This window comes from Coccidioides immitis, assembly GCF_000149335.2.
Source record: "Coccidioides immitis RS genomic scaffold supercont3.2, whole genome shotgun sequence".
NCBI lineage: Eukaryota > Fungi > Ascomycota > Eurotiomycetes > Onygenales > Onygenaceae > Coccidioides > Coccidioides immitis.
In genome coordinates, this window is record NW_004504309.1 from 1,105,756 (window position 1) to 1,130,165 (window position 24,410).

The following is a 24,410-nucleotide window of genomic DNA, read 5'->3' on the forward strand; positions in this document are numbered from 1 at the left end:
AGGAGCTAAGCTCAGCGTCAAGGAAAGACTTCCGGATCAAAAAAGATTGACTATGCAAGCCATGTGGAATCAACCGTCCTGTTCCAGAGTACTCTGTAATAATGATGTCTTTAGGAATTTAGATGCCCTCTCTTTCAAAACGAACTGGTATCGCCATTCAAAAGTGTTTGAACTGTCAGTCTCAAACATGTTGCCTCAGAGGTTGGTGGGATATCCCTTGGAGTCTTGTTCGCAAAAGCCTACCAGGAAATTCCCCTTGGTATTGGGATCACTGCTTCTATTTCCCATAGGCTTTGTCATTCCTCTTCTGGCTCCATTGATTCTCTCATGTAGTGTAGATTCAACAAATCCTAGGAGCTTTTTCGTTGGCTTGTGGTGATCTATACACACACCCTCCTCAAGCCTGAACATCAAAGCATCTTTTTCCATTTGATTGATTTATAGTGATGCGTTGCTGGAGGACGCAAGCTTGCATGTTATCAGAGGATGGGTAACTTATCGCCAAAAACTGAATCAATGGTATCTGTTCTCACTGGTCATCATGCTTTTGAACAGAATGCATGCAGCTCAAGAACAGACTGTTGTATTCGTGATATTGAATTCTATCCCTGCCTGCACGCTCTTTGAGAATCCGGCTAAGTCTTACCAGGGTAACTCTAACTACCCTGATGTTGGGAAAGAGCCCCTTTCCAACCGCCAACTCATCCACCCGTAGTTCAGCAACGCGAGCCATGTACTTTCACAGAGATCTATTTAGGTATCCTTATGCTTGCCGGCAATTGCCCGGACGCGCCGAGAGACCTGTGATGTATCACATGGGAACGATAAGACTGTGATACTATTGTGTCTATTGTGTCTGTGACGATCTGACTTCGCGTCCCTCTCACCGTCTCTTTCCTTACGAACCAGCACCGAATAAATGGCTCCAAAGGTTGCAATCATCGGGGCCGGTGAGAGATCTCCCAAAAGGATATCCAAAGACAACGGCACTAACCGCAACCAGGTCTCTCGGGACTTGCGTCCCTGAAACAATGTCTCGAGGAGGGCTTCGATGCCACAATCTTCGAGGCTCGTCCTGTCATCGGAGGCCAGTGGTGCTATGAGGAGCCAGATCCAGTTACCGGCGAAACATCCTCTTCGATGTACGAAGGAGTCTTGTTGAATTCTTGTCGTGACACCTCGACTTTTAGCGACTTTCCTATGGACCCTAGCCGCTATCCGGACTACTTTGGTCACAAGCGCTTTTTGCGATACATCGAAGAGTATGCGGAGTATTTCGGACTCAGAGAGCATATCTGTTTGAACACCGAAGTCGTTTCCTGCTCACAAGACAAGGAAGGGAAATGGAGTGTCGAGACAATCCAGAAAGGAAGGTCCCCCGTCAAAGATACTTACGATGCGATCTTCGCGTGTTCAGGTGCGCTTGCAGACCCAGTTATTCCCATGTTTGAGGGACTGGAGAAATTCAAAGGTGACGTTTTCCACAGTCATATTTACAGGCGCCCAGGCGCACTTGAAGGAAAAAGAATCGCCATCATCGGTTTCGGTAATTCCGCCGCAGATTTATCTTCTGAGTTGAGCTGGCAGGCGAAAGAGCTGCATCTTATTACTCGCAGAGGCGGATGGATCGTCCCTCGCTTCGTTTTGGGCAAACCGGCGGAGGCATATGACAGTGAGTTCACAGCGCCAAACCGTTCTTGATAAACGCTTACCTTTACGCAGATCGTGTCGCAGAAACAATCTTGCCATCCAAGTTTTCCCAGTGGATCCAAACGCAGCTCTGCAACCACGTTCTGGGCAAGCTCCCGGACGTCCTGCAGCCAGAGCATGGCCTCATGGAAGCAAATGTCACAATGCGAAGTGACCTGCTTGAAAACATCAAAACCGGTCGTATCATCCCTCACAGAGCTGGAGTGAAAAGAGTCTCAGAGACATCTTTGATTTTAACTGACGGTACATTCATTGATGTCGATGTTATCATCTGCTGCACTGGATATCACATGAGCATTCCGTACGTGCCCGAGGAGAGTTACCGAAATAACCATAATCCAATCCTTAACACCAACAATTCGATGGAACTCTATAAATTAGTCGCATCTCCAACCTTCCCGAACGTGTTTTTCATCGGCTTCGTTGAGCTCGCAGGCCCTCTGGTCCCGGTCTCAGAGACACAGGCAAGATGGGCGACTTCGGTACTTGCCGGTAGGATCAAGCTGCCTTCCGTCAAGAAGATGTATGGATCGATAGCCGCGTACCAAGCGCGCCTAGCTGCCGTGGTAAGTTGACCCGTTCAAGCATCGACCGGTTTCGCCATAACAACAACTAACCCAGAGGCCCGAGATGGTGAATTCCGATCGACACACTGTCACCATTCGCTACCTACCTTACTGCGATGATCTCCTGAGGGATATCGGCGCTAATCCGACATTCTGTCGCCTGTTTTCTAAGGTCTTCACCTCCAATCCTGTCACAGCAGTCAAGCTGCTCAAGGCAGTGTACGTTGGAATAAATTCTCCGGCACAATATCGTCTATTTGGCCACGGAAGTAAGCCCATGCTTGCATCTGCCACGTTGTTAAGACTCGCCGACGAAGCTCCGGGACTGAGCGAAAAGGAGAGACATATTCTTTGCATGAGCCAGCCTGAAGGATAATAAAAAACGGAAGCCCATTTGTTTACCTGGCGAAAAATCGAGATACCTATCTTTATGATATCCCCTAGTGATGTACCTAAGAGAAACATTCCATGATCCGCGCACTCAACTAATCAGCCCATGTTGACCTCACAACTGTGGCCTGATTGCGGAAAAAAGCGCTTGGCCTTTTCATAAAATTAGGGTCAGATATCCTGTTCTAGCCAAACTCGTGATCAGAAGAAACGCTCTCGGGATACTCTGTTATTTCGCGCAGGATATGACCTGCATTTGTAAGCTGCAAGCCGTCAGAACTTCATCCCGGATATCTGCTCAGAGATTAGCTGCTTTTTCAGCTTTTCGTGCTTCAGAACCAACAATCCCAGAGTTCCCCATAAAAAATAAAATAAAATCCAGAGGAATACCCGTGGCCTTGTACACCGTTCGCAGCAGTCATCTCACAAGCCATTTCTCCATTATCATTCATAACGAAGTCGTCCACACCAACCCTTGATCAAGCATTCTTTAACCACCGCCAAGGACTCCGTCCTGGTTAACTGGGGATTTTCCTGCACAAAATGACACGACGTGAAAGACCAAGGCTCGGGCCAAGGAGGCAGATAAAGCTAGGCCTTGCGTGGTTACATGCATCTTCGCCACCTGATTGGTCATTTCGCCGCCAACGTTGAACGACTTTCCACCGTCCTCGTTCTATGGAGGACACATCACCCGAGGGTAGTCTGGCACATCCATGACTTCAAATTTACAAGCCTCCCTTTATTATCCCGTTTTGGAGGATGATCTTTGCGGAAAAAGTTGTCTTTCGGGTCAAGTTAGCTTGATATTATCAATAATATGATGGATTAAAAATCTAGGCACCCCCTTTTTTGCCTGGGATGTCACGAATCAAAGTGGTATGAGTTGTGGGTGGTTTGGTGGGGAGAGAGAAACCATCTGAGAGGTCACTTTCAGTGGGGATGTCATGTGAGAACTAACTTGAATATTGAATAACAGAAAAAGTAGTTCTCAGAGGCAGGCCTTCGGGTGGTTTTGAAGCCAAGCATGATGGCAATTTGCGGTTAAGGAGGATTGCCACCAGAGAGGAGAGTGCTGCCTATCATCAAGCAGCAGGCTGATACTTGAGAACATTATGCTGTTTTGGGCTGGGGATCACGGCTTGGTGGCTGAGCCAGACTGGACAACCAGCGACAAGATGAAACAGTCCCTCATGCTGACATGGAGAACAAAGATCTAAAGTTAGTAGTGTCATTGAGGTAGATGGCTAGCTATCTATACTAAGGTTAATACGTTGTTAGACAGCTAAGTCTCATGCTTGTTTGTTGTTCGTTCGGTTCGTCAGTCAGGGTGACCAGTAAGCATGCAGGCAGGTACGTAGATACCTAAAAGATGCCACAGGTATGCTATATACAATACGAAATTGAGATAGTAGCATCTCATCGTGCCGGGGAATTCCTTTCAGTTCCATAGGGACTCCCATACTCCTTCATGCTCCTGTGTCCGCTCACTCACGGCGCAATGATTCTTGCAACTTCATTGAGAGATCACATGGCGAGAGGAACAAATAGGGAAAAGATACAAGGGGGGAAAAGAGGGGATCGAAACAAAATGCTAGATAAAAGAATCAACACAAACAAGCAAACCTTCCATAAGGTTTACGAAATGCTCCATCATACAAACACCAAAGAATCCAGGGAAGTTGGGAAACAAGGTTACAGATTAAGTGGAAATGTTGTACCTTGACCATCAAGACATGCCATCCCCATGGATTAAACAAGCATCCACATGAAAGCAGGTGGATGGATAGACAGGCTTGGTCTAGTCCACCATATCCACCACACTCTCTGCTGATGCACTGCTCATACCCCAGGGAACTTGTGTTGCTTCTGTTCCACAGCATGCACGCTTCATGCTCCCAGTCTCCATAGGGAACGACAGTGGCAGGGGAAACCGGAGACCACCAAATGAGCATCGCGCAGGGGATTGCACAGCTTTGGGCTGTGGAATTAAGAACGAGTCAGCAACCCGATTGTCCGGGACGACATAGATGCTAACATCCTCGTCTTTTCTGGCATCCAAAGATATGAGGTTACGAACATGGTGCTGTAGAACCATCCCAGTAGAGCTGTTAGTACGTCCACGCTTTCGGGACATCCGGTTAGGCGAGCTTGAAGCAGACAGAGATGGAGTGGAGCGAGGAGCGGCGGCAGAGAGCTCGCAAAGGCTCTGAGCCGCTTCATGAGCCTTGTCAACTGGCGTGCACAGAGAGAAGTTGGTCAGATCTGGAACGTTGACGCTGGAAGCGGACATAGGCTCGGGTGAAGTATAAATAATATCCTGGTAAGGTCCTTCGTCGATTGGCGACCCGATAGCGAGCGGCTTCCTATTCTCCTTGTTTGCCCCGCGACGCATCGCCCGAGTAGCCAAGCGAGGCAGGGTGGGCGCGCAGGTTCCCGACGCAACAGAAGAAATAGAGGAGGACCGAGAGGATCGGCTGGACAGTGAAGAAGCCAAGGATGGAACATCGGATATCATCGACTCCGGAGACGACGTGGAGGAGCGAGCAAGAGACGAACGCCGAGTGCTGAGAGGATACGACTCGTAGGAAGCTGGTTTATTATTAAACGCACGTAACGGTGGTCGCTGGTCGAGAGTTGTACGTTGAGCACACCTCTGTGCTTGTCGCATGGCGCAAGTCATAGACGGCCCACGAGGAGTGAATGAAACAGCACCCGCTGCAGGAGTGCTGTAGGAAACGCTCTGTGGGCTCATCTGTGGGGTTGGAAGAACACCAAGCTTTGGGAGAGATGGCAACCGCAATTCCTGTGCCGACTCCACACCCAGAGTGCTCTGGACACCGCGACTGTGCGAATAAGTCGGAGTTTGATCGTATGTCGAAGGTTGATATTGACATCCAGAAACGGGAGAGCGACTTGGAGATGGGGTCGTAACGGGGGAGAGCAGATCTTGAATTGAAACGGGCCCGTTCCGAACAGGATCCAAATCAATGGTATCAAGCTCAGGGGTGAGAGACGGGATGATGGACCGCCAAGAAAGACCGTCACCGTTAAAAGCACCATCGGTAGAAGAAGTATAGCGTAGGACGATATCAGACCACCGCTGAAAGACAGGCTCCGAAATATGTAGTCTCCATGCAACTGCATTGAGGAAAATCAATTCGTTCTGATTGATTTCCGTGGTACTCAAACCGGAAATCTTGCTCCAAGCCCGAGCGGAATAATTTCTATCCTGGAGATACTTTGAAGCTAAAATGAGGGCCGAGAGAAACATTCGTCGCCCACACTGCATAGCACGTGAGCATTGCTGGGCTCCCGACTGCTCCATAGTAAAGTCATGCGTTGGGATGCGTGGCTTGATCAGGATAAGATAGTATAGCGCGACTTGTAGCGTAGAGTAGCTGGTGCGAGAACGGCGGAGAGTCTCCTGAATAAAACTTCGGAGGGGTAGGACTCCTTTGCAGCCAAGAGCGGAGTCACTACGGGCAGCCACGACGGAAAGTGGCCATATGGTTTCGACAATTTGCGCAGCGGAGTCTTTTGAAAGAAAAAGAAAAAGACAGAAAGTCCCAGTCAGACAACAACCACAACATAAGCAAGAAGATAGGAATGGTTTTCCCCCCCACTTACCGACAAGGTGATCAACAAAATTGACTCTCCGCTGAGATGCGCGTGTTAATGGAGGTGGTGGTCGAGCACAGCGCGACCCGAGTGCTGATGCATCAGAGCGATAGCTCCGTCTGGGATGTTGGCGAAGCTCAGGCGCCACCAAAGTTTCCGTGGCCTTAACAGCGTAACTCTTTTGACCTTGAATGCAGCGTGAACCAGACTCAACTTTCACTCCTCTGCATTTTGATTGGCTGGACGCCTCATTCTCCCAGATGATGTCGACCGAAGAGGTGGAAGACGAGATTGAACTCTGAGAGGAAGAGAGGCTGTCGAAGGAAAAGACAGAAGAGGAGGACGAGGAGGCGGAGGATGCTATTGACGAGGCGTAAGGGTAGGGCTGTTGGAAGGAATTTTGAATGCCTGGATTCGCAAACTTGAAATCCAGGGCGTCCATTACTGATATATCCGACGCACGGCCGCGCTCACTCTATATCAAACCAACAGAGGTAAACGCGGAAACGGGGGATACAGAGGTAACGGACGATATATAATCCGGGTTAATTTTGCCGGGGGGAAATAGACCGTTTGGATAATAACCGTGAAGAGGCAGCGAGGGGACAAGACCCGTCTTTATTTAGTTATAAAGGCGACGGGGAACCTTCTTAAACTCAGCAGATAGCCAGGTTTAATGTGATGACGACGGATGAAAGTTTATGTAGATATAAGGGATGAGTCACCCTATGATGGGCATGGAAGGATGAGAAGGTAAGGCGTGATCGTAGCTACCGGAGTGCGTCAGAGGAGCAGCAGGAAGGCAGTGAGGTATGTGATGGCGGAGGCGAGGAAGAGGTAGCTGAGGCGTGTTGAGCTTGGGTAGCTTTGTGGAGGAGGCGGCGGAGGAACGAGAAGCTAGTGGCAGGGGAAGGCAGAGAGGATGGCTCCGATCACCACCCGCGGGGATTCCAAGAGTAATAAACAAGACAACGAGGAAGCAGAACAGGCGAGAAAGAGAGAGGGAAAGGAGATGACTAGCGTCAGGGGACAGGGTCGGTATGCAAGGTATCAAATTCACAGGAGAAGGAGAGGCACAGCCGGTATTAATGTGGAGGAGCGATGTGGCGTGGCGGCGCGTAGTCAACTCCGGGTTAGCAGTGTGACTCCCCTTCAGGTGCGACGGAAAAGAGGTCCCTCTAGACGCAGGCAGTCATCTCGACAACGATATGAAAAGCAGCAATCTCGGAATCTTCGCAGGTGGTGATCGGATCGTGAGCAGGCTTCCACGCAGGGTACATCATTGCTGAGACAGGACGAGGTGGTTAGTGAGGGAGGGCCAGGCAGCACCAGCTAAGCGACGCGCTTATCCAGGCGGCTGTCCGGAGTCGATCGGGAGCGACAGAAGAGAGGAATCGAGAGGAGTATCGGGAGGATGGCGAGGAGGAAAGGAGTGAAGGGAGGGAGGATGATGGCGGGTGTGTTGAGCTTCCACCCCGACGACGTTCGGGAGCTCAATGACACATTCGAGGCAATGCCACCAACACCGGAAAAGCGGGAGGAGTCAGAGGCAGCGGCAAAAAGGCAAGCTGAAGAAGTTTAAAAAAACCCACAACACTGAGTAAGTTAAGTCAGCCGCCCAGAGCAAACTTTAGTAGTTCAAGAGCAACGATGACTCCTCCATTTCTCAGGATGGGATGTGGTAACTTTGCACGGGCTCTGTGCCAACAGCCGTTTACTTGGGTAGTGGTGACAAGGTGGTGGCGAGGTGGTGGCAAAGGGGGAAATTGGCTCGGGGTCCACGCTGGTGGAGTGCTTAAGGCGACAAAGGAGGGAGCGCACACGACGACGACGACAACAACAGCAACAGAGTGGTGGTTACATACCTATCGGTCAGGCCGGCTTCTCTGAGAAGTTCTGCCGAAAGGATATCGGCCTTGAATCGGCGCACTTGGGGGATAACAAAGGAGTGGCAGTTATGAGTGAATCACAGCAAATTCATCCAGTGTCATCACAACAGAACAAAGGAACAGCAAATCAAAGGACGGGAATTAGTTATAGAAGAACACAATAATAAAAAAAAATAGATAAGTAGGATGGAGTGGCGAGGGTGAGTAACGGATGTCTTTCAGATTTCGATTTTTTACAGTGATAAGAGAAGTAAAGAAAAGCGACCGAGCCGATGTCGAAGGAGTGTGAGTTAATATTATAATGGAGAGCAGGCCGTTATGCTGGCCCTCGACAATCCCCGTTTTTCTCTACTGCAAGTCCTGATAAGCCCATTTGTTAGTTCAGTGATAGGCTGGGACAGGATGAGTCGAACGGGGTTGGGGATTTGACGCCAGTTTTCTTGTCGGCGATGATTAGTTATTCACCACACACACACACACTTGCTCTCTTCTGCTGCCCGGGCGGGTTTTTTAGGCTTCAAAGCGTCAAGGGGGGTGGGGGCTGGGGAAAAAAAAGCGCAGCAACCTTCGCTCAAGATACGGAGTAACTCAAACAAATAAAATATTAATCATCTACGGAGTACAAGAGCATGTACTCCAGTGCTTCGTAAAAAAAAAAGAACAACGAAAAATCGTCCAACTAACACCAGGTACGGGCAGAGTCGCTTGCTAGAAGGCAAACATGGTGGTCGAGAGAGGAGAACGGCTCAGGTTGCCATCGCGTGCCTCAAACCAGACGCCAAATAGGCAGCGATGCATTATCCCAGTTTCAGCGCCGTGAACACGGGCAAAATGAGCCACAAGGGGGAAAAAAAAAAAAAAAAAAAAAAAAAAAAAAAAAGAATTAATCAAGAAAAAGAGATTGAGAGCGAACCCGCTCGTGACATACCTGAGATCGTCTGACAACTCCTGGACCTAATTTTGACGTGAAATCATCAACCAGCCTGACAGAGCTGAACCGTCGGGTGTCAGAAGGAAGTTTGATTTTCGGACGAAAAGGTGACGAAATATCAACGTCAAGAGTGTCGAGAATACGTGCATCAATTAGGTATTTACTCCGTAGCTAAGTTACTAAGTGAGTCCGTTGGTTATTTAAATAGTCGAATGGAAAGAGATGAAAATAGATGAAATGGATCTTAACTGGCAAACGAGCAAAAGAACTATCTCTAAAAGAGAAGCTCAAGCCAATGATATTTAAGGTAAAAATTAAAAACAAAAAAGGAAAAGAAAAAAGGGAGAGGTAACTGAGAAAACGACCAGAAGGATCAACATGGTTTAGAAGACCAGGCTCCCCCTTTCGCCATGATCCTATGCTTGATGCTCCGCTTCGCATTCCTCCATCTCAGCAGATGGCTGCACCGCAGCATTGGCATTTGGGGCCATAATCAAAAGACCGCACTGCTAATCCCGCTGCAGCAACGTTGGCCGATCCTCAGCCACGTCGCGACATCTTCATCGAAGAAGACATCCTACAGTTTCTGAAATCTTTGCTTTCTTGGATGGATGACAGAGTTTGCCAAAGCAACTGATAATAACTGTATAACAAGGGGGCTCGATATACTCCATAAAACTACCAAACCTTTCCCCCTCGGCGCTTTTCGCTTTTCACTTTTCGCTGGTAGAAGTCCCCCCGTGCCGACGGATGTGGCGGACCGAATGTGAGTCATCGCCACCACCCCAAGCCAAAGCATAAAAAAACAAAGAAGAAATTGGTGGACTGGCTGAACGAGGTCTCATCTCCCCTCCCCCGCGCGCGCGAGAAAAGAAATAAAAAGGACGACGATGGGAGGCTCGGCACCATCCTTCCAAAAAGAACGCAAAGTGACAACCCCCAGGACCCCGTCAACGCCTCTCTGCGGACGTGGAAGCATTCGAGACCTGAGCAGTTATTATTAACTCGGCTATCGGGCTGCGACTCTGCACTTCCCACCTCGCCCAAAGGGGTTGGTTGGATTTTAAGCCCGAAACAGTCCCCGGATTTCCGTCCGTTTTCTCCAGGCGGCGAATATGTGAGTATGTATGTAGTCGAGACCCAGGCCGGATGGGAGGAATGAGAGTGGTAGGATGAGCGCGCAACAAGGTCCCAGATAAACAGCACGAGTGGCCACCCCTCTCCCTGTGTCACTTCGGCTTCCGTTTTGGAGACAAGGTCGCCTGGCGCTGCCTGGCAGTACCACAAGAGATCCAGCCTTTGCCAGCCAATCACCAAAAGCATGTATGTACATACAAAAAAGTAAGCTTTGTCATAGTCGATGTAGAAATGAACAGCACGTATCGAGCAGCTTGTGTATCACACATGGCAGGCTCTCCGGTTCCAATAGCAGCCTCGAGCGACAGCCCAAGTTCCCTTCCGTAGAACTTCCTCCCGACCCCTCCCAGCCGCATGTCAACGTCGCATTAAGCATTAGACATTAATCGTCAAAACCCCCCTAGCCGCGCGCGCGAGTCCAGCTTTAATAAACCCATTTATAAATCCCGAAAGAAGAGGAGGCGATAAGCCACTATGTTCTGATAGTTCTGCAGCGCCAGTGCAGAAAGTATAGACAGCAGGCACGTTCGGTGGCATTCGGTCCTCGGGCGGAAATACATTGTACAGAAATAAGTTGTACCCGAATGGGTGTCCAACGAAAAAGGAGAGAGAGAAAAAGAAAGAAGACATCGCGATGGTCACGAGCCTTCTAAACCTTGGACCAAGTTTTCGAGGAACTCCATCAGAGATCGATCCTTACAGTTAGATATCCCTTTGGCGCAGTCTCCGCACACGCGCAGACAGCAGAACGTACAGCGGTATCGAGGCTGCTGATCAGCTTTGAGGCACGTCATACAGGGCACCGAGTAATACGCGTTTTTTGACACCATGAACGATCGATGAGACTGGTAGCAAGAGAAGTGGACTTTGGTGAGTGGCGGCACGGCTTCGACCTGCACGATCGGCGGAGGCGAGCACTCCCTGTGCTCCTCGTCGGACTCCGTTCTGGACTTTTCGTCTGTGTTCGACGTTCCGGAGTTCTGGCTGCTTCTTCGCTGTCCGTGTTTGCTGTCACTCGAGTATTCACTGCCGCTCGGCAGCGAGGGAGATGATGGTATGTCTTGCGGGGGTCTGGCATCCTCGCGACGCGCATCGTTCCAGTGTGGTTCTCGTGAAGATATTCGCCTTGGAGGCGCGGGGTGAACGCCGTGCAACGTGTTCTCCCATTGTCCATCCATCTGGGCTGGCTTCATCATGCGGGGCTGCATCGTGTGAAACTTAGGAGAACCAAGGCCTTCACCTCGCAGCACCATCGTTTTCCCTGGTCGATTGCCTGATAGCTCAACAGCGACAACCGAAACATCCGGGTGGTCCATCTGCCAGAGAAGGTGAAATGTGGCGGGGGGGAAGGGAAAATATATAACTATATGCAGGGAACAGGCAAGTTATTCAAAACTTCAATAAAAGAAAATATTGCCCGCTCCTGGTGAGCAATTGACGGGAGCCCCTAGATTATATAGAGCGAAGGATGGAGTCGCACCAATGCAACAAAATCTCCCAGGGCCAAAAAAAAAAAAAAGGGAAAAAGAAAAGAAAAGAAATAGTTAAGGAAATGAAAAGCAAATAAAAGTCAGCATTGAAGAGAAGCAAAGGTGACAGCTATCATGGTGGCGATTGAAGAGCTGTTATATTTTCTGCCCTTCGTATTTTAAGAAAGAGATAAGAGGCACCGCACGCCCTCACTCTGGCCATGCCAGCCATCGATCAACATGAAGTGGGAACAGGCACAGAAGAGCTTCACTGGCTCCCGTCTCCGTCCTGGGCAGTAAGCCATCAACCAAGTTCTCAGCTCCCGGGGATACGTGGGACCAGTCAAAATCGTCGAGATTGAAGGCACCGAAAAGCCACTGGAAACAGCTAATTGATGGACTAGGAAAAAATGAGGACCCCTTGCCGCCTATCATTGTGACATGTTGACGGGGGTTTTCAGGCTAAGAGTGTGGGTTTGGTGACAAAATCATGTAATTTTATTCCAAATTAGCCAGGACGAGTTCTCCGGGCTCCGCATCCAAGGCACGAAATCATAAATGCAGCCCCTCAACAAAGTCTGGCGTCATCGGAAAACTTCGACATCTATTATCTGTGTAGCTGTGTCATCAGCCGCATGATGTTCGAGTCTGTTGATGCACCGGACGGAGGGGCTTCATTGTCGACTGCTGAACGCGTGGTTCGCTCGCTGTCTGGGAAAGGCCAATTAAACGTGCCAGGCTTTGTGACCAATCTTTTTCGGTGGCTTGCTGAAACGGACTTTCATTTGCTCGGAGGACGGATTCATGGCAAGGCAAATTCTTGGGTCCACAGAGGACTTAGCCAAAAAAAAAAATAAAAGTAAGTAAAATTAAAAATAAAAAATAAAAAGTGGCTGCGGATCAGAGTGTATTCTTTCTCTTTTCACACCGCATTATCTTGCATCATGCCGATGGGGTGCGCGCAAGCTAGCGAAGTTAACTTGAGCGAGAGAATTCCCCATATTAGTCGACTTGGGGCCTTTGGATATGGACGCTTCATGAAGCGACTCGCCGCCCTCTTTGGTGGCGATCGCATTGTTTAACGTGTTTGCGTCTCTAGTTGCTCCACCTGCATGAAATTAGATCTCCCCACCAACAGGAGTGGAACCATGGCTCGCGCGGAAATTTTTCTCGAGGCTTGTCTTTCGAAAGCAGGGAAAAAAAAAAAAAAAAAAAAAAAAAAATTCCCGTTGGATGGAGGAAAGATGCAACCTCTGAGCAGACTAGCTGCGGACCTCGATGGTGGGGCTCTCCTCGGGCTCCAACCGGAGCATCCTGCTGCAACGGGGCATAGTCAGAAATAGCATCGATGGGTCTGGTAAGACCTGGTCCACCTCGCCCGGTGTCAGTAATTGCTACAACGGTGATTGTCGGGGCCAAAGCGTTGCGCAGAAACCATCTGGTCAATGTTTCGATGACCTTTCCTTGACGCGACGATGCAGGAGCCGTTGTCAGCAAAAGAAAAAAAAAAAAGTGACGTGACGGTATGTTCTCTTTCATATCTTTCACGCATGTGGTTCAGCTATCTTCACCCCAGGTGCACATGGCCTATTTTTCTTAGAAGCAGCCCCCAGGAGTGTTGCAAGACCCTCTTCTCAAGATCTGAATGGGAGGGGTAAAAGAGGGAAAAAAAGGGAAAAAAAAAAAAAAAAAAAAAGGGTGTCACCATCATTATTCCCAACCGGCCGCCCGCCGCTCCGGAGACACTTTGCTTTACTCAACTCCACTGGTTCCGCGATCTTCCTCACAGCCTCACCGTTGACGACGAGCCTTGGATGCATCGAGCAATGATGCCACCCATGATAAACCCCGAGAAACCCGTCTGTTTCGGGAAAAAAAAGAAAAAATGGGGTCCTCCCAGTGGATGGACAAGGCGTTACAGTATCTGGCTGCCTCTGTGTGATATGCTGAGAGCCTGATCGTTTCGAATTGCACATCTACCCCTCTTCGTTTAGCTCGCTAGGACAGCGCATCCTCTTGCCCGGGTCTGCACGATCACTGTACGGAGTTTTGGCCACCTAGGTAAAACACTTAAAAAAGGACAGGAGTTCGACGATGATTATGAGAGCGAATCGGATTCCAATTTGCGGGAGAAAAATTGCTGCCATTTGTCCAACAAGTAAGAAAGGGATTGACTAGTTAAGCTGGATGGAGTAATCTGTAACTACAGGCACGTCCAAAGCGGTCAACCGCGTTGATATGCTACATGTACTGGGCCGTTCGACATACTGTAGTTCGCCATCTGTGCTCTCGACTGATGGGAGAGCCGTGAATACTGTTTTTAGAGAACCCAGCCTACGGATTTCACCGTTCATGCAGGCATCCCGGGGATTTTAATACTGCACATGGCAGGGTTACATTCCCGCATCCTCCTCGAAAAGAAAAAAAAAGAGGAAGCAAGGATGGAGCCTACCAATATCGTGCTTCTTCCGAATAGTCATATTGTGTAGCTTTCTGATAAACTGCACGATTACCTGCTGGACCTTAACTGATAGCAGAGGTTGTGGCTGGCAGTAAGGAGTAACTACAGCGGATGGCATACAACTCCAGTATTCCAGCGGCCATTTAAGTAGTTAGTTATCCAGAGAGATTCAAAAAGCAGCTTCAATCCACGATGCGCAACCAACATGGGCTGCCATTCCGTTTCGGTCCGCTCCCAAGCCCTCGTTGGAAAGCGCCGACCGGCCAATCGGAACCCAAAACAGGCAAGGTTCTGGTCGTATGATCTTATCTGATCAAATCTTATCTGATGATCATCTGTTGCCGAGCCAAATTGCAGTGAATTCAAACTTGCTCCTGCTGCGCTCGGCAAAAGTCGCTCCCGGTGACATCGCCCGCAACGGATGGCCAACGCCCGCATGCTGACAGAATGGGCTGCTTCTCCGCAGCCGCCATCTTCACCGTTCCCCCTCTGCAATGGGAGTCAGCCGAGTCGAATAGTCAGGCTCCAAGCCCGCCCGACGCCGCGCTTTTTCTCGAGGTTTCCACGTGAGGCGAATTCCCTAGAGTATCCACAGTATTCCTTGTGACGTATTGCATAGTTAGTGGGATGACTAGTTGAGCATATAATAAACAGTGTTTGGATCCCCGATTCCCTTTGTTGCTAAATCCACGTTTCTCCAGACATCGTCTGCTAACCATTGGCGGCGCTGTCCGAGACAGTATTCGACCAGCCATGAAGCTCCTCTCCCTCTCCACACTCCTTTCCTTATCCTTATCCCTCAGTCTTGGGGGTGCATCTCCCGTCTTTCCGGGAGGCGATAAGAGAGATGCGCTGTATCAGAAACCCATTGCCCCAGCCGGCGAATTTCCATTCGACTCGAGCCCACCTGAAGCGCGCATGACAATTCCTTATGCCGATAATGAACCGGACTCCAGTCTCTCCATCCCTTCGTGGCCAACCACCCACCTTCTGGCTAGAAGACTGCTAGGCCTCTCCACCACGGGAGTCCTATCCACCGTATTCCCAAGGACTAACCGGGACCCAGCCCTCGTCGGCGTCCCAATCGGTCTGCCAGATTACTTTGCCAATTGCGACGACAATTCAAAGCTTCAGGACTTCTTGGGCTCCGGAAACCCCCTCGTCCTGGCGTTGAATCTTGGAACCTCTTTTCGAAACACCAAAGCTGGCTCCAACATCTCCCTGTCGGTGGATTGGTGGCAACACGCCCCGCCGGATGAAGATGGCGACCTCGACAAGGCACCAGCTGCCTTCCCACGCCTATCCTTGATCGGCTGGCTCGAACCTTTGCCCACTCCCCTCCCTGATGATGCAAGGCATGCGATCGAGCAATGTTTCTTGACTGCTCATCCGGATGCCAAATATTGGCTGCCCGGCGATCCTAACGCTGCCCACAGGGGATATTGGGCACGGTTGGTTGTGGAGAAAGCCCTCTGGATCGGAGGATTTGGCGACCGGGCGAGGATTGGATGGCTGGACATTGGAGACTGGAGGAATATCAGGAAGCACGGGAAATCGGGCGAGCGAGGATGGGCCGATGTGAGGCTTCCTGGAGAGGAGAAGGACTAGGTTGACACTGGACATACAAAAGAACCTTATGTACATAAAAGTGAACTGGCTCTTTAAGTGCCTTTCTCTAGCATAGTTACCTATGAATTACGCCTTGATGAAGAAAACGTTTCAAAAAATTGCAACCCTTCGAATCGTAGGTGCAATGTATTTGTGTAGTTACTGTAGTTACGAACATGCATCTATCCAAAATTACATCACTATTGAAAAGTCGTCCGAAAAATTGTGTGTCGAAACAGTTAAGAAAACGATGATACATTATCCCAGGCTCTTCTACTTATCTTATTCTATTAACCTATATCTTCGGTTTCACCACTAGGTCTCTTGCCCTCATCAGCTGCAGAATGCGAGTGATCAAGTTTGGGTGACTCAAAACAACATATGACTTAGACCCTCCTGGCGATAGCGAATTCGAAACGACAACTTGATCAGTATAATCACCGAATTTTCTCTTGCGGTGATGCATACCTACATTGGGATGAACCGGGTGGGTTCCGTTCCACCCTGTTCCCTTAAATACTTCTTTGACGCGACTCCTGTTTTCCATTTAAACGCTGGCTTGAACCTCCATCCTGGGTAGATACACCGTTGTTTGAACATAGATAACCGTGTCTAACCTGTACAAAACGCCTACACAAGGATATACAGCTGCGTACGCTTGCAACTTCGGCCCGGCTCTCCATTTTATCCCCTATAAAGTTTGCTGTCGCCGTTCGAGAGCCTCGTTGTCGGATGAAGCGTTGTTTGGGGTATCGTTTTGCATGTCATGCGTAGATAAGTGTTGAGCCCCGCGCTCCTCGCCTCGTTTTCACCAGTAACACTATCTCTGACAGGGGCAGAAACGGTCTGTCTTTTTTTTAAGACAAGGATTTTGGACTTGACATATTCTGGCCTATCTTGACGCTAAGCGAACGGGTAAGTGGCTCCTCGCCAAAAATTCGTCCGTACGGATAGATCGTGGGCATTTGAGCTAGCTAGGTCCCATATTCTTTTAGCACCGATACCAGGGGTGCTTTGTGGGCATCCACTATGGTCATTGTCGGCTAATTTTGTACAGGTGTTTTTCTTGTCTCCTCGTTGCTGACCTTGTCGCTGGATTGGCCTGGCTTCAAATTCAGATTGTGGCTTACTCCCTTCGTAGCTCGGGTCACATTCGGTATATTCCTGTCAATAAATGAAGAACCCCTTCAGGGTGAAGACTTAAATAGTTCGGATGCGGTTTTGATTAACGGGCAACCTGGTTGCCAAGAGTTATCACAACATTTGAAAGGCAAATTTTGGCTTTGCGCTGAACACATCGACGCACGAACGGAAAGATCGATGTCCAGGCCACACCAGGCGTTGTAGCCTCCGGGGCGCATGTTATTTTTCACATATAAACCGGGTAGAATGTTTTCTGGCTATGTATCTCTTCGAACCAACTATACATGCAGCGTCACGGCCTCCTTCGACTGGCTGAATATTCCACCCCAAATGGGTCTTTTGATCAGATGAAGAGAAAAGATGTTCGGCTTGATATGGATATTTTGCACATCCCCCTTGCAAAAGCTCTTAAGGAGCACCTCGATGTCGTGAAGGTATTTGAGAATAGCTTTCCCATAGTCGTTGTTCCGCAGAGTTATACGAATTATCATCATCGACCTCGTACTCTCCGTACCGAGTCTAAGATCCTGAGCTATCATCAAGAACCCAAACTACCACATAATGAAATTACTGCGCCGCTTTATGGAGAGCACCGAGCAATGCCGCCAACTATCGCTTCAAGATACCGGCATCGGTCAGTGCGTCTATGGTCTCAGAAGTCCATTCCTGGCAACGCCTAATCGGCTCTTGCGGAAACAGCCGATGCGGGCCTTCAAATTGCTTTGTTGGGGGTGATACACTGTAGCAAACCCTCCTGAACGTATCTGGATGCATTGCTGCCTCGACAGTGCCAATAAGAACTTTCCCTAGAAAGGATGGATCGTGTTCCGGTGGGAAAGCCGTAGGCTTGTCTTCATACAGCATGCCACCCTGGATATTGCCAGTGACCTGATAGATATGGCCGCAACCGATGGCGGGGTTGTTTGTTTCGATGAAAATAGCGTGGTGATCGCGCGGCATACCGGCAGAGGACACACGGTAAACATTGTAAGACATTTTAGCTTTAAGGGGAAAACGTAATTCAGTGAGAAGTTGTTTGCTATCAAGATATTCGGGGTAGTTTTCAATGTTTAATGGCGTGCGGTGTCACTCGATGGCGTTGGGTCTCGCTGGGCGGACTGTCGATGTTTGCGGCTGTTGCATTGACGCTTTTCCTCTTCCAGACACAGAGAAAGTGCGCTTGCGAGTCATCCTTTTCGCTCGGAAGTCTCATGGGACATGATATTGGTGCACACATTGAGCAAACCTCGAAACGAATGAAGCAACGAGGTTCCTCGAGCTATGCTTGCTTGAACCAACATCGTGTGATATACAACTAATAGCATGAAATGATTACAGAAGGGAGAGGATTTTCTTCATCCCCATCTGCAGACTAAGAGGTTGAATATAGAGCCCGTAGAGCCCAAGGAAGTCAGAGCCATGATATGTGGTTGTATGCCTGGTGGGGGCGGATTTAACGCCGAAATGGTATCTGAGTTTCGGTTTTTTTTCCAAATCCCGAGCACGGTTTGCTTGCTTGCTGGCCCCTAGCCTTTCCCCCAGGTAAAATTCACCCCTTATTTCGGTTTAGGAGACTCATGGTTGCGGGTTGTCAAGGCCAACCTCGTGTTGTTTTTTTCACAATAAGGTCCCGATGCATAAGCACACATGTTCGAACCTGAGACTGGATTGGAGCTATATTGGTTCAGCCAACAACGTCGAGACATCGTGATTAAACCGGCCAATCCATTGTGAAGCCCACGAAAAAAGTCATCCAGCTGACTTTAAAATTTCTACCAACAGACTAGCCCCCTTGTCTGAGTTCATCATGATGGAGCTTGCTGATTTCTAGATTCCTTCAGAACCTTGCTGACACTAGCTGAAGCACGTCCGATTTCACCGCCATCTTTCTTGGCTGTGTCGATTCCTCGTTGCACTGGTTGCTTGAATCTCTCAACAAAGATTCTCAATCTATCTTCACGAGACTCATACATTTCTCCCTCCTCATCCTTTGGTCGGCCAAATAGGTTGAGATAAGCAAAGGCAGAGGACTTCGTAGGCAAAAGATGTTGTGATGTATGGAAAAGGGGAAAGGGAACACTGGACAAGTTATTATCGCCTTGTTCCGCCCCATCCGTCGAATCTAAAGCACAAATTCCGGCACGCAGAAAATCGGCGAAGGTCTGTAGTATTGTAGCTATTGGTTTCCCGTCGCTACCAGCTTTTCCAAACGATGCTCTGTTTGAAGACCATTTTGCGGACTCTTCTGTATGCCAGCCAAGAACCGAGAGGAAGCAGTTGAGAGTTTTAACCCATCCTCCGGCACAGGAGACAACTTCTTGGGCTGCAACCGATAGCAGCCAGGAAAGTATCTCTATCGCGGAGAGCCGGATACCAGCGGCAAGATGTGTCATTCCCGCACGGATATATGGGAGCAATAATGATGCATAGCCTTCAATGTCTGTCCCTGGAAGCGCTCTTAGCAGCTTTAGCAGCTGGGACCGCACCCCGTTGCTACCATCTAAGATCAACGGAAGCAATGATGGCAACATCACACTGACAGGCTGGGGCAATGGTGAGTTGACTGGACGAGAAACAATTGCAGTCGTTAAGTTAGCCAGCGACTCTTTCCGCTGGGTATCTGACTTGGAGTTCAGAAGTGAGAGAGAATGAGAAAACTGCGACGTTGCAGAGGGTGCGATTGTGGAGAGAGACTGTTGGTTGAGAACGATAGCTGCAGTTAAAGAATAAGCAAGGTTGAAAATAGATGCAGTCATCATTTGCAGCGGGGTCCGTACATTTGGATTTGAAACTCGTGTCTGTAAAATTCGAAGCTTTGGGCTTCTCTTTGCCGACTTTCAGTTTTGGTTTCTAATGCGCCCTAGTTAGTATGAGCTGAAAGTGCGATGGGGAGTCAATGCAGCTTACCTGAAAGTCCTTTTTCTTCTCCTTCTTCCTTTTTTGGCTGGAGCCCATTGTGAATTTTGTGTTTATGTATTTCACGGCAATATTTGATCCTCTTTCGTAAAAAGTTCGCGATGCTCATCAGCAACGGAAATTTTTGATGAGTCAGCAACACCATTCGCGACCCCAGGCGGCCGGGTTTCTTTGGAGAATGAGACCCGGCAGGCACAATATGCCAACTTGATTATATTTCACGTTCTTTACGTCGGGATCCACAGGACATTAGCACTCCCCCCTGGCATCACCTTCAAACCCTCCTGAAAGCTCAAATATGACCGAAACGATACCAGTTAGTCGACCAGGGGTCGTACCCCTTCCAAAGCTGATCTCCTTTTGGCTGACACCACATTGCAGGCTTCTCAAATTCCCCAGCATGTCGCTGCCCAACTTGCTCATCTTACATCTCGCCCGAGCGTGCAATCGACATTGATACTATCACGAAAGGATGGGTCCATCATCCAAGTCACAGGCAAATTAGCTCCGCAATCAAGTCCGATTACCAGCTTAAATCCGACGCCAGGGCCAGAAGTGCTCTCGTCCACAGAAGAGACACCGACTGCGCCGTCGATAGATGGGGAAGCAACAGCAGTATCAAGTACATCCATACCCAACGCCCCGTATAAACCCAGTGAGGCAGAGACGTTAGCATCGCACATCTACGCCTTTGTTTCATCAGCGTCAGCATTAAGCGCAGTCTTATCCGGTCCATCGGCCAAGGCGAATAACAACGAGCCAGATTATGGAGCTCAAGGTTTGCAAGGAAACGGAATGGACATGGAAACCGACACAGGGAGGCGAGAAAACCAAGATAAGGAAGCTGGAAACGATCGTGAAGACGAGGACGAAGTCAAATTACTCCGGCTGAGGACGAAAATCCACGAGGTTATTATCATTCCGGACCGGAGATATCTCCTATGCGTCGTGCAGGACGTTTCCGTTAGTGGGGTTAGTGGAGGCGGAGGATCCCATCGCTGATTCCGGGGGCGCATTCCATCTCGTCATAGAGACACCTTTGCATTTCAAAGCGTTTTTTTTCGTATAGAGTCGCATCTAAAAGCGACGTGATGATACAGCCATTGTTGAATTGATACCCAATCATGAGCGAGATATATCAAGATATTAATATACTGGCTCTTCATGTTTCCCATATGTTGCCTCGTGGCCTGGTCATATTTCGAGGTCCATGACCCCGTTGAAAAGCTTCGGAGACACTACTATATGCTACATATAAGGAAGCAAGGGAGCACCAGGAACTTTTACTTCAGATAACGGTATTAACCATCTTATTCCATTATTCGACATTGAGCTAGGCCGTATCTCCACCAACGAGCACCAGCATCCTTGACGAAACGAGCGTCCAAAAGAAGAACAGTTGATACGGCATGAAGCGTTTACTTCTGTTCTTTACAAGCTATCAGCGCCGTATTTTTGGTACCACGCCATTTATCACTTACCACCACCCATTCCCATGGACTTGGACATCGACTCGGTCGCTTTGCTAGCGGTCTCCTTGGCTTGGTCCATGACTCCCTGGGCCTTCTGCTTGGCGCCCTCAGATCCGGACTTCGTGCTCTCAGACAGTCTCTCGGCGGTGTTCTTGGTGTCACCTAGAAGTTGCAGTTAGATACAACGGGAACGGATAATCGTTGAAAGCTGTGGTTTGACGGACCAGGCTGCTGGCTGCCCGGAAATTGTTCTCCTTTATCAGCCATGCTTTGTCTAATGGAAGTCCTGTGCCTTAGAGGAGCAACATTAGCATCACTTCTTGTTCTTGGAATGAGCTCTAAGTGGGACATAAGTATACCTTGAGTAAAAATGCTAATATGTAATGGAGTAAAAATTGTTTTTTCTGAACTTGATGGATGGTAACTTCCGTCCCGTCTTGTCGCACTTTATATAGTAAATCGTCCGGTGACAGGTATTGTTCTGGTTCCACTGATGTCATCTTCCACGCAGCAACCCTGCTCGTTACCCCGCAATCATCATAGATCCGGGTCAAATGTAAGATCAAGTTTGGAATATTAAGTTGCTACAGAGCCTTGCGAAAGGAAAACTATATTCTTGCTGGATTCTCATTATTCTCATAAAGTCGTACGTAGGCCGAAATGGTGGAAAGACAGATGAAGTGCAGGATAGAAAACAACAATTGGGGTAAACCTAGCCCTCTTCTGCGCCTACACCTCCACCATCCAGATAATCTTCCTTTTCTGCAGCCTCGTACTCCCCTACCAGATCCATAACCACAGCTCTGGCTTCGTCGAACTCGCCTAATCCATCCGCAAATGGCGCTTCTTTTTTGTATGCCTCTAAGAACGCATTGCGCTTTCGTAGTCTATCGTATTGACTTACGATCCTCTTGAACAAGGTTGCAACAGAAGTATGGTTTGCAAGCATCAAACCGCTAACACGATGGGTGTTGGGAAGGTATGGAGACTTTTTCGGAATCGCGACCTGGATACTGGCAGGGCCCCATGGAATGAAGGAGGCAAGACGCCGTTCACGAATACGGAGCAAAGATTTGTGCACGTCAGTTTGGTCTGCTTCACCCTGGATGATGTTGAGGATGCTGATGTAGCAACTTGATTTGCTGGGGTTTATTGAAACCATGCGGTTTTTAGGTTGAAGCAATCGACGCATAACGTCGAGAACAGTGGTCTTGCGAACCGTCTTTGCTTGTTCAACATTATCCCCGGTGAATGGCGTATAAGAGGTTATAAGGAAATGGGACCTTGGGATGGGAATGAGAGAAGCGACGACGCTGCCAAGGTCATTGTGCATATAACCTGGATAACGTAGGGTAGTCGTAGATGCCGACATTACAGTAGAGACCTGATTGTCGTCAGCAAACAAGTGACGACGGCTAAATAGCGATCCTAAAGACTCACCAATTGGTTAGTTTGTTGGAAGGAGGGTTCTTGAACATGGAGTCTGTCCGCTGCAATCCTAGACAGAGCGCCGTTATCAAGTACCACCTGGGGAGAAAGTAAGCATCTACAAATTAGCAGCAGAGGCCTCCCAACGTACCACAGAGTCCGCATTCTGCGTCAATCTCCTCATAGCTAGCAAACTATTATAAGGATTGACAACAACATCTGCGGCTTGGGTATCAGGGAAAACGGAGTAAGTGTGGATCAATTTCTTCGGAAATCTGTCATTCATTCGCTCAAGGAGAAAGCTCCCGAGACCAGAACCCGTTCCTCCCGCGATGGAGTGTAGGAGCATAAATCCCTGTTCGTCTTGTAAGCAGAGGCTTGGAACTACTTCAGGGCGTTTTATACGCACTTCTAAGGAATCACTTCCATCTGCCTCCCTATCTATCATGTCGAAAACTTCCTCATGCACGGTTTCTCCGGTAGAGTACCCCGCTGCCCAGTTGTTCCCGGCTCCAATACCTTGCTTCCCAACAAAAAAGTTCTCCGGGTTGTATATATTGCTATACGAACCGGTTTGTATGGAATTGAGGACCTGTATCACAACAAGGCCAAATTAGTCCGGTTGACCCTGATCAAGTCCCATCTTTCCAGGGTTTAAGCTGCGTACCCTAGGCTCGAGGTCGAGGAGGATTGCGCGAGGGATGTATCGAGTGTCGTCGCTCTACAGAACATGCCAGTCAATATATTGAGAACAACGAAGATCGGCTTCATGTCATTCCCATACCTGATAGAAGAAAACATCTTTGCGATCCCCTCCTTCAGTAGCGAACTCCTCTAGGTTTCCGTCCTGGTTGATTCCATGTTCAAGGCATAGTTGTTGCCAAAATTGTACGCCAACTATAACAATAAGCGGTCAGTTTAAGAAGCTCCGAAAGGTGCTTCGATAGCCCGGGTCCGAGCTGCTTCGAGGGACACAGGTCGAGGTCGAGTCAAGGACCTGCAAACATATCGGTCCAGGGTCGGAGGTAACATACTGTTATTGCCGCATTGGCCGGCCTGGATGGTGATTATCTCCCTAGAACAAAAGACATTAGCATCCCAGAAGCTATGGAGGGAACTCCGTGATCGCACCTAGGCATTGTGTTCAGCTCATCGTTGAATGCAGTCTAGTTGGACCGGGGCAGAACGCGTCGTCGCGTGGTTGGGTGGAAAGTTTGTAGTTTAAGTAAGTAGTTAATTTCCACCACTGTTCGGACTTTTCCAACACATTCAACCCTGTACCCCGTGGCACAGCTGCAATCACCACAGCGCGACTTTTCCGCGCCAGAACGGGATGTCAACCAAGCAGAATGACCATTGACTACAATTGAAGCTTGTCCTTTGGATGATTTTGTACGGAATGCACCAGTAGCAGTTTCCTTGTGATCGCCAACTGAGTCTTAGCTACGGAGTACTCCGTACTTTGGACCCATAGTGAAATGCTGAAGGTTCATTATTCCAAAGGCCAGAATCGATGGACGAAAACAGATGTCAATTACTTTCCTTCAATCGAAGTTTATGGAGTACCTAGTTTACAATGTGCTGCAACTTAGTTGGTGAAAGAAATACCGACGGCGAAATAAAGAGGCAAGCAAAGCTGGTTCGATTATACTGATACCGCTTGAAGTGT

At 48.9% G+C, this 24,410-nt stretch overlaps 12 protein-coding genes across 12 annotated transcripts; 5 read left to right on the top strand and 7 right to left on the bottom strand.

Moving 5' to 3' along the window:
- Positions 1 to 113: 113 nt before the first annotated feature.
- Positions 114 to 2,652, top strand: CIMG_05875 (uncharacterized protein; the record flags this gene model as incomplete). The annotated part of the gene is made up of 5 exons (XM_001241978.2): positions 114 to 174; positions 334 to 950; positions 1,004 to 1,672; positions 1,723 to 2,276; positions 2,341 to 2,652. The coding sequence occupies exons 2-5, from the start codon at positions 920 to 922 to the stop codon at positions 2,650 to 2,652; spliced, it is 1,566 nt and encodes a 521-aa protein (XP_001241979.2). The 5' UTR covers positions 114 to 174; positions 334 to 919.
- Positions 2,653 to 3,880: 1,228 nt separating this feature from the next.
- On the bottom strand, positions 3,881 to 7,082 carry CIMG_05876 (G1/S-specific cyclin Pcl5). The gene is made up of 2 exons (XM_001241979.2): positions 6,297 to 7,082; positions 3,881 to 6,203 (listed from the first exon to the last, which is right to left on the bottom strand). Exons 1-2 carry the CDS (start codon positions 6,727 to 6,729, stop codon positions 4,468 to 4,470), a joined length of 2,169 nt encoding a protein of 722 aa, XP_001241980.2. The 5' UTR covers positions 6,730 to 7,082; the 3' UTR covers positions 3,881 to 4,467.
- A 127-nt stretch (positions 7,083 to 7,209) lies between these two features.
- CIMG_12999 (uncharacterized protein) lies at positions 7,210 to 7,869 on the top strand (the record flags this gene model as incomplete). Its single annotated transcript, XM_004445240.1, has 2 exons — positions 7,210 to 7,325; positions 7,641 to 7,869. The coding sequence occupies 2 exons, from the start codon at positions 7,210 to 7,212 to the stop codon at positions 7,867 to 7,869; spliced, it is 345 nt and encodes a 114-aa protein (XP_004445297.1).
- Positions 7,870 to 9,714: 1,845 nt separating this feature from the next.
- On the top strand, positions 9,715 to 10,630 carry CIMG_05879 (uncharacterized protein; the record flags this gene model as incomplete). Its single annotated transcript, XM_001241982.2, has 4 exons — positions 9,715 to 9,726; positions 9,838 to 10,224; positions 10,279 to 10,430; positions 10,537 to 10,630. The coding sequence occupies 4 exons, from the start codon at positions 9,715 to 9,717 to the stop codon at positions 10,628 to 10,630; spliced, it is 645 nt and encodes a 214-aa protein (XP_001241983.2).
- A 252-nt stretch (positions 10,631 to 10,882) lies between these two features.
- On the bottom strand, positions 10,883 to 11,560 carry CIMG_05880 (uncharacterized protein; the record flags this gene model as incomplete). Its single annotated transcript, XM_001241983.1, has 1 exon — positions 10,883 to 11,560. One exon carries the CDS (start codon positions 11,558 to 11,560, stop codon positions 10,883 to 10,885), a length of 678 nt encoding a protein of 225 aa, XP_001241984.1.
- A 1,085-nt stretch (positions 11,561 to 12,645) lies between these two features.
- CIMG_11627 (uncharacterized protein) lies at positions 12,646 to 13,533 on the bottom strand (the record flags this gene model as incomplete). Its single annotated transcript, XM_012358621.1, has 3 exons — positions 12,646 to 12,821; positions 12,988 to 13,176; positions 13,419 to 13,533. 3 exons carry the CDS (start codon positions 13,531 to 13,533, stop codon positions 12,646 to 12,648), a joined length of 480 nt encoding a protein of 159 aa, XP_012214044.1.
- Positions 13,534 to 14,633: 1,100 nt separating this feature from the next.
- CIMG_05881 (uncharacterized protein) lies at positions 14,634 to 15,905 on the top strand. The gene is made up of 2 exons (XM_001241984.2): positions 14,634 to 14,829; positions 14,915 to 15,905. The coding sequence occupies exon 2, from the start codon at positions 14,928 to 14,930 to the stop codon at positions 15,780 to 15,782; it is 855 nt and encodes a 284-aa protein (XP_001241985.2). The 5' UTR covers positions 14,634 to 14,829; positions 14,915 to 14,927; the 3' UTR covers positions 15,783 to 15,905.
- A 1,629-nt stretch (positions 15,906 to 17,534) lies between these two features.
- CIMG_05883 (uncharacterized protein) lies at positions 17,535 to 17,921 on the bottom strand (the record flags this gene model as incomplete). Its single annotated transcript, XM_001241986.2, has 1 exon — positions 17,535 to 17,921. The coding sequence occupies one exon, from the start codon at positions 17,919 to 17,921 to the stop codon at positions 17,535 to 17,537; it is 387 nt and encodes a 128-aa protein (XP_001241987.2).
- An 809-nt stretch (positions 17,922 to 18,730) lies between these two features.
- On the bottom strand, positions 18,731 to 19,893 carry CIMG_05884 (rRNA processing protein Ipi1; the record flags this gene model as incomplete). The annotated part of the gene is made up of 3 exons (XM_001241987.2): positions 19,833 to 19,893; positions 19,703 to 19,775; positions 18,731 to 19,638 (listed from the first exon to the last, which is right to left on the bottom strand). The coding sequence occupies exons 1-3, from the start codon at positions 19,878 to 19,880 to the stop codon at positions 18,731 to 18,733; spliced, it is 1,029 nt and encodes a 342-aa protein (XP_001241988.2). The 5' UTR covers positions 19,881 to 19,893.
- A 149-nt stretch (positions 19,894 to 20,042) lies between these two features.
- On the top strand, positions 20,043 to 21,167 carry CIMG_05885 (uncharacterized protein). Its single transcript, XM_001241988.2, has 2 exons — positions 20,043 to 20,157; positions 20,223 to 21,167. The coding sequence occupies exons 1-2, from the start codon at positions 20,140 to 20,142 to the stop codon at positions 20,841 to 20,843; spliced, it is 639 nt and encodes a 212-aa protein (XP_001241989.1). The 5' UTR covers positions 20,043 to 20,139; the 3' UTR covers positions 20,844 to 21,167.
- CIMG_11628 (uncharacterized protein) lies at positions 21,123 to 21,718 on the bottom strand. The gene is made up of 4 exons (XM_012358622.1): positions 21,673 to 21,718; positions 21,538 to 21,605; positions 21,323 to 21,475; positions 21,123 to 21,270 (listed from the first exon to the last, which is right to left on the bottom strand). Exons 2-4 carry the CDS (start codon positions 21,578 to 21,580, stop codon positions 21,260 to 21,262), a joined length of 207 nt encoding a protein of 68 aa, XP_012214045.1. The 5' UTR covers positions 21,581 to 21,605; positions 21,673 to 21,718; the 3' UTR covers positions 21,123 to 21,259.
- A 178-nt stretch (positions 21,719 to 21,896) lies between these two features.
- CIMG_05886 (tubulin gamma chain) lies at positions 21,897 to 23,887 on the bottom strand. The gene is made up of 8 exons (XM_001241989.2): positions 23,873 to 23,887; positions 23,776 to 23,816; positions 23,526 to 23,638; positions 23,409 to 23,462; positions 23,151 to 23,333; positions 22,893 to 23,096; positions 22,754 to 22,840; positions 21,897 to 22,697 (listed from the first exon to the last, which is right to left on the bottom strand). The coding sequence occupies exons 1-8, from the start codon at positions 23,878 to 23,880 to the stop codon at positions 22,026 to 22,028; spliced, it is 1,362 nt and encodes a 453-aa protein (XP_001241990.1). The 5' UTR covers positions 23,881 to 23,887; the 3' UTR covers positions 21,897 to 22,025.
- Positions 23,888 to 24,410: the final 523 nt, after the last annotated feature.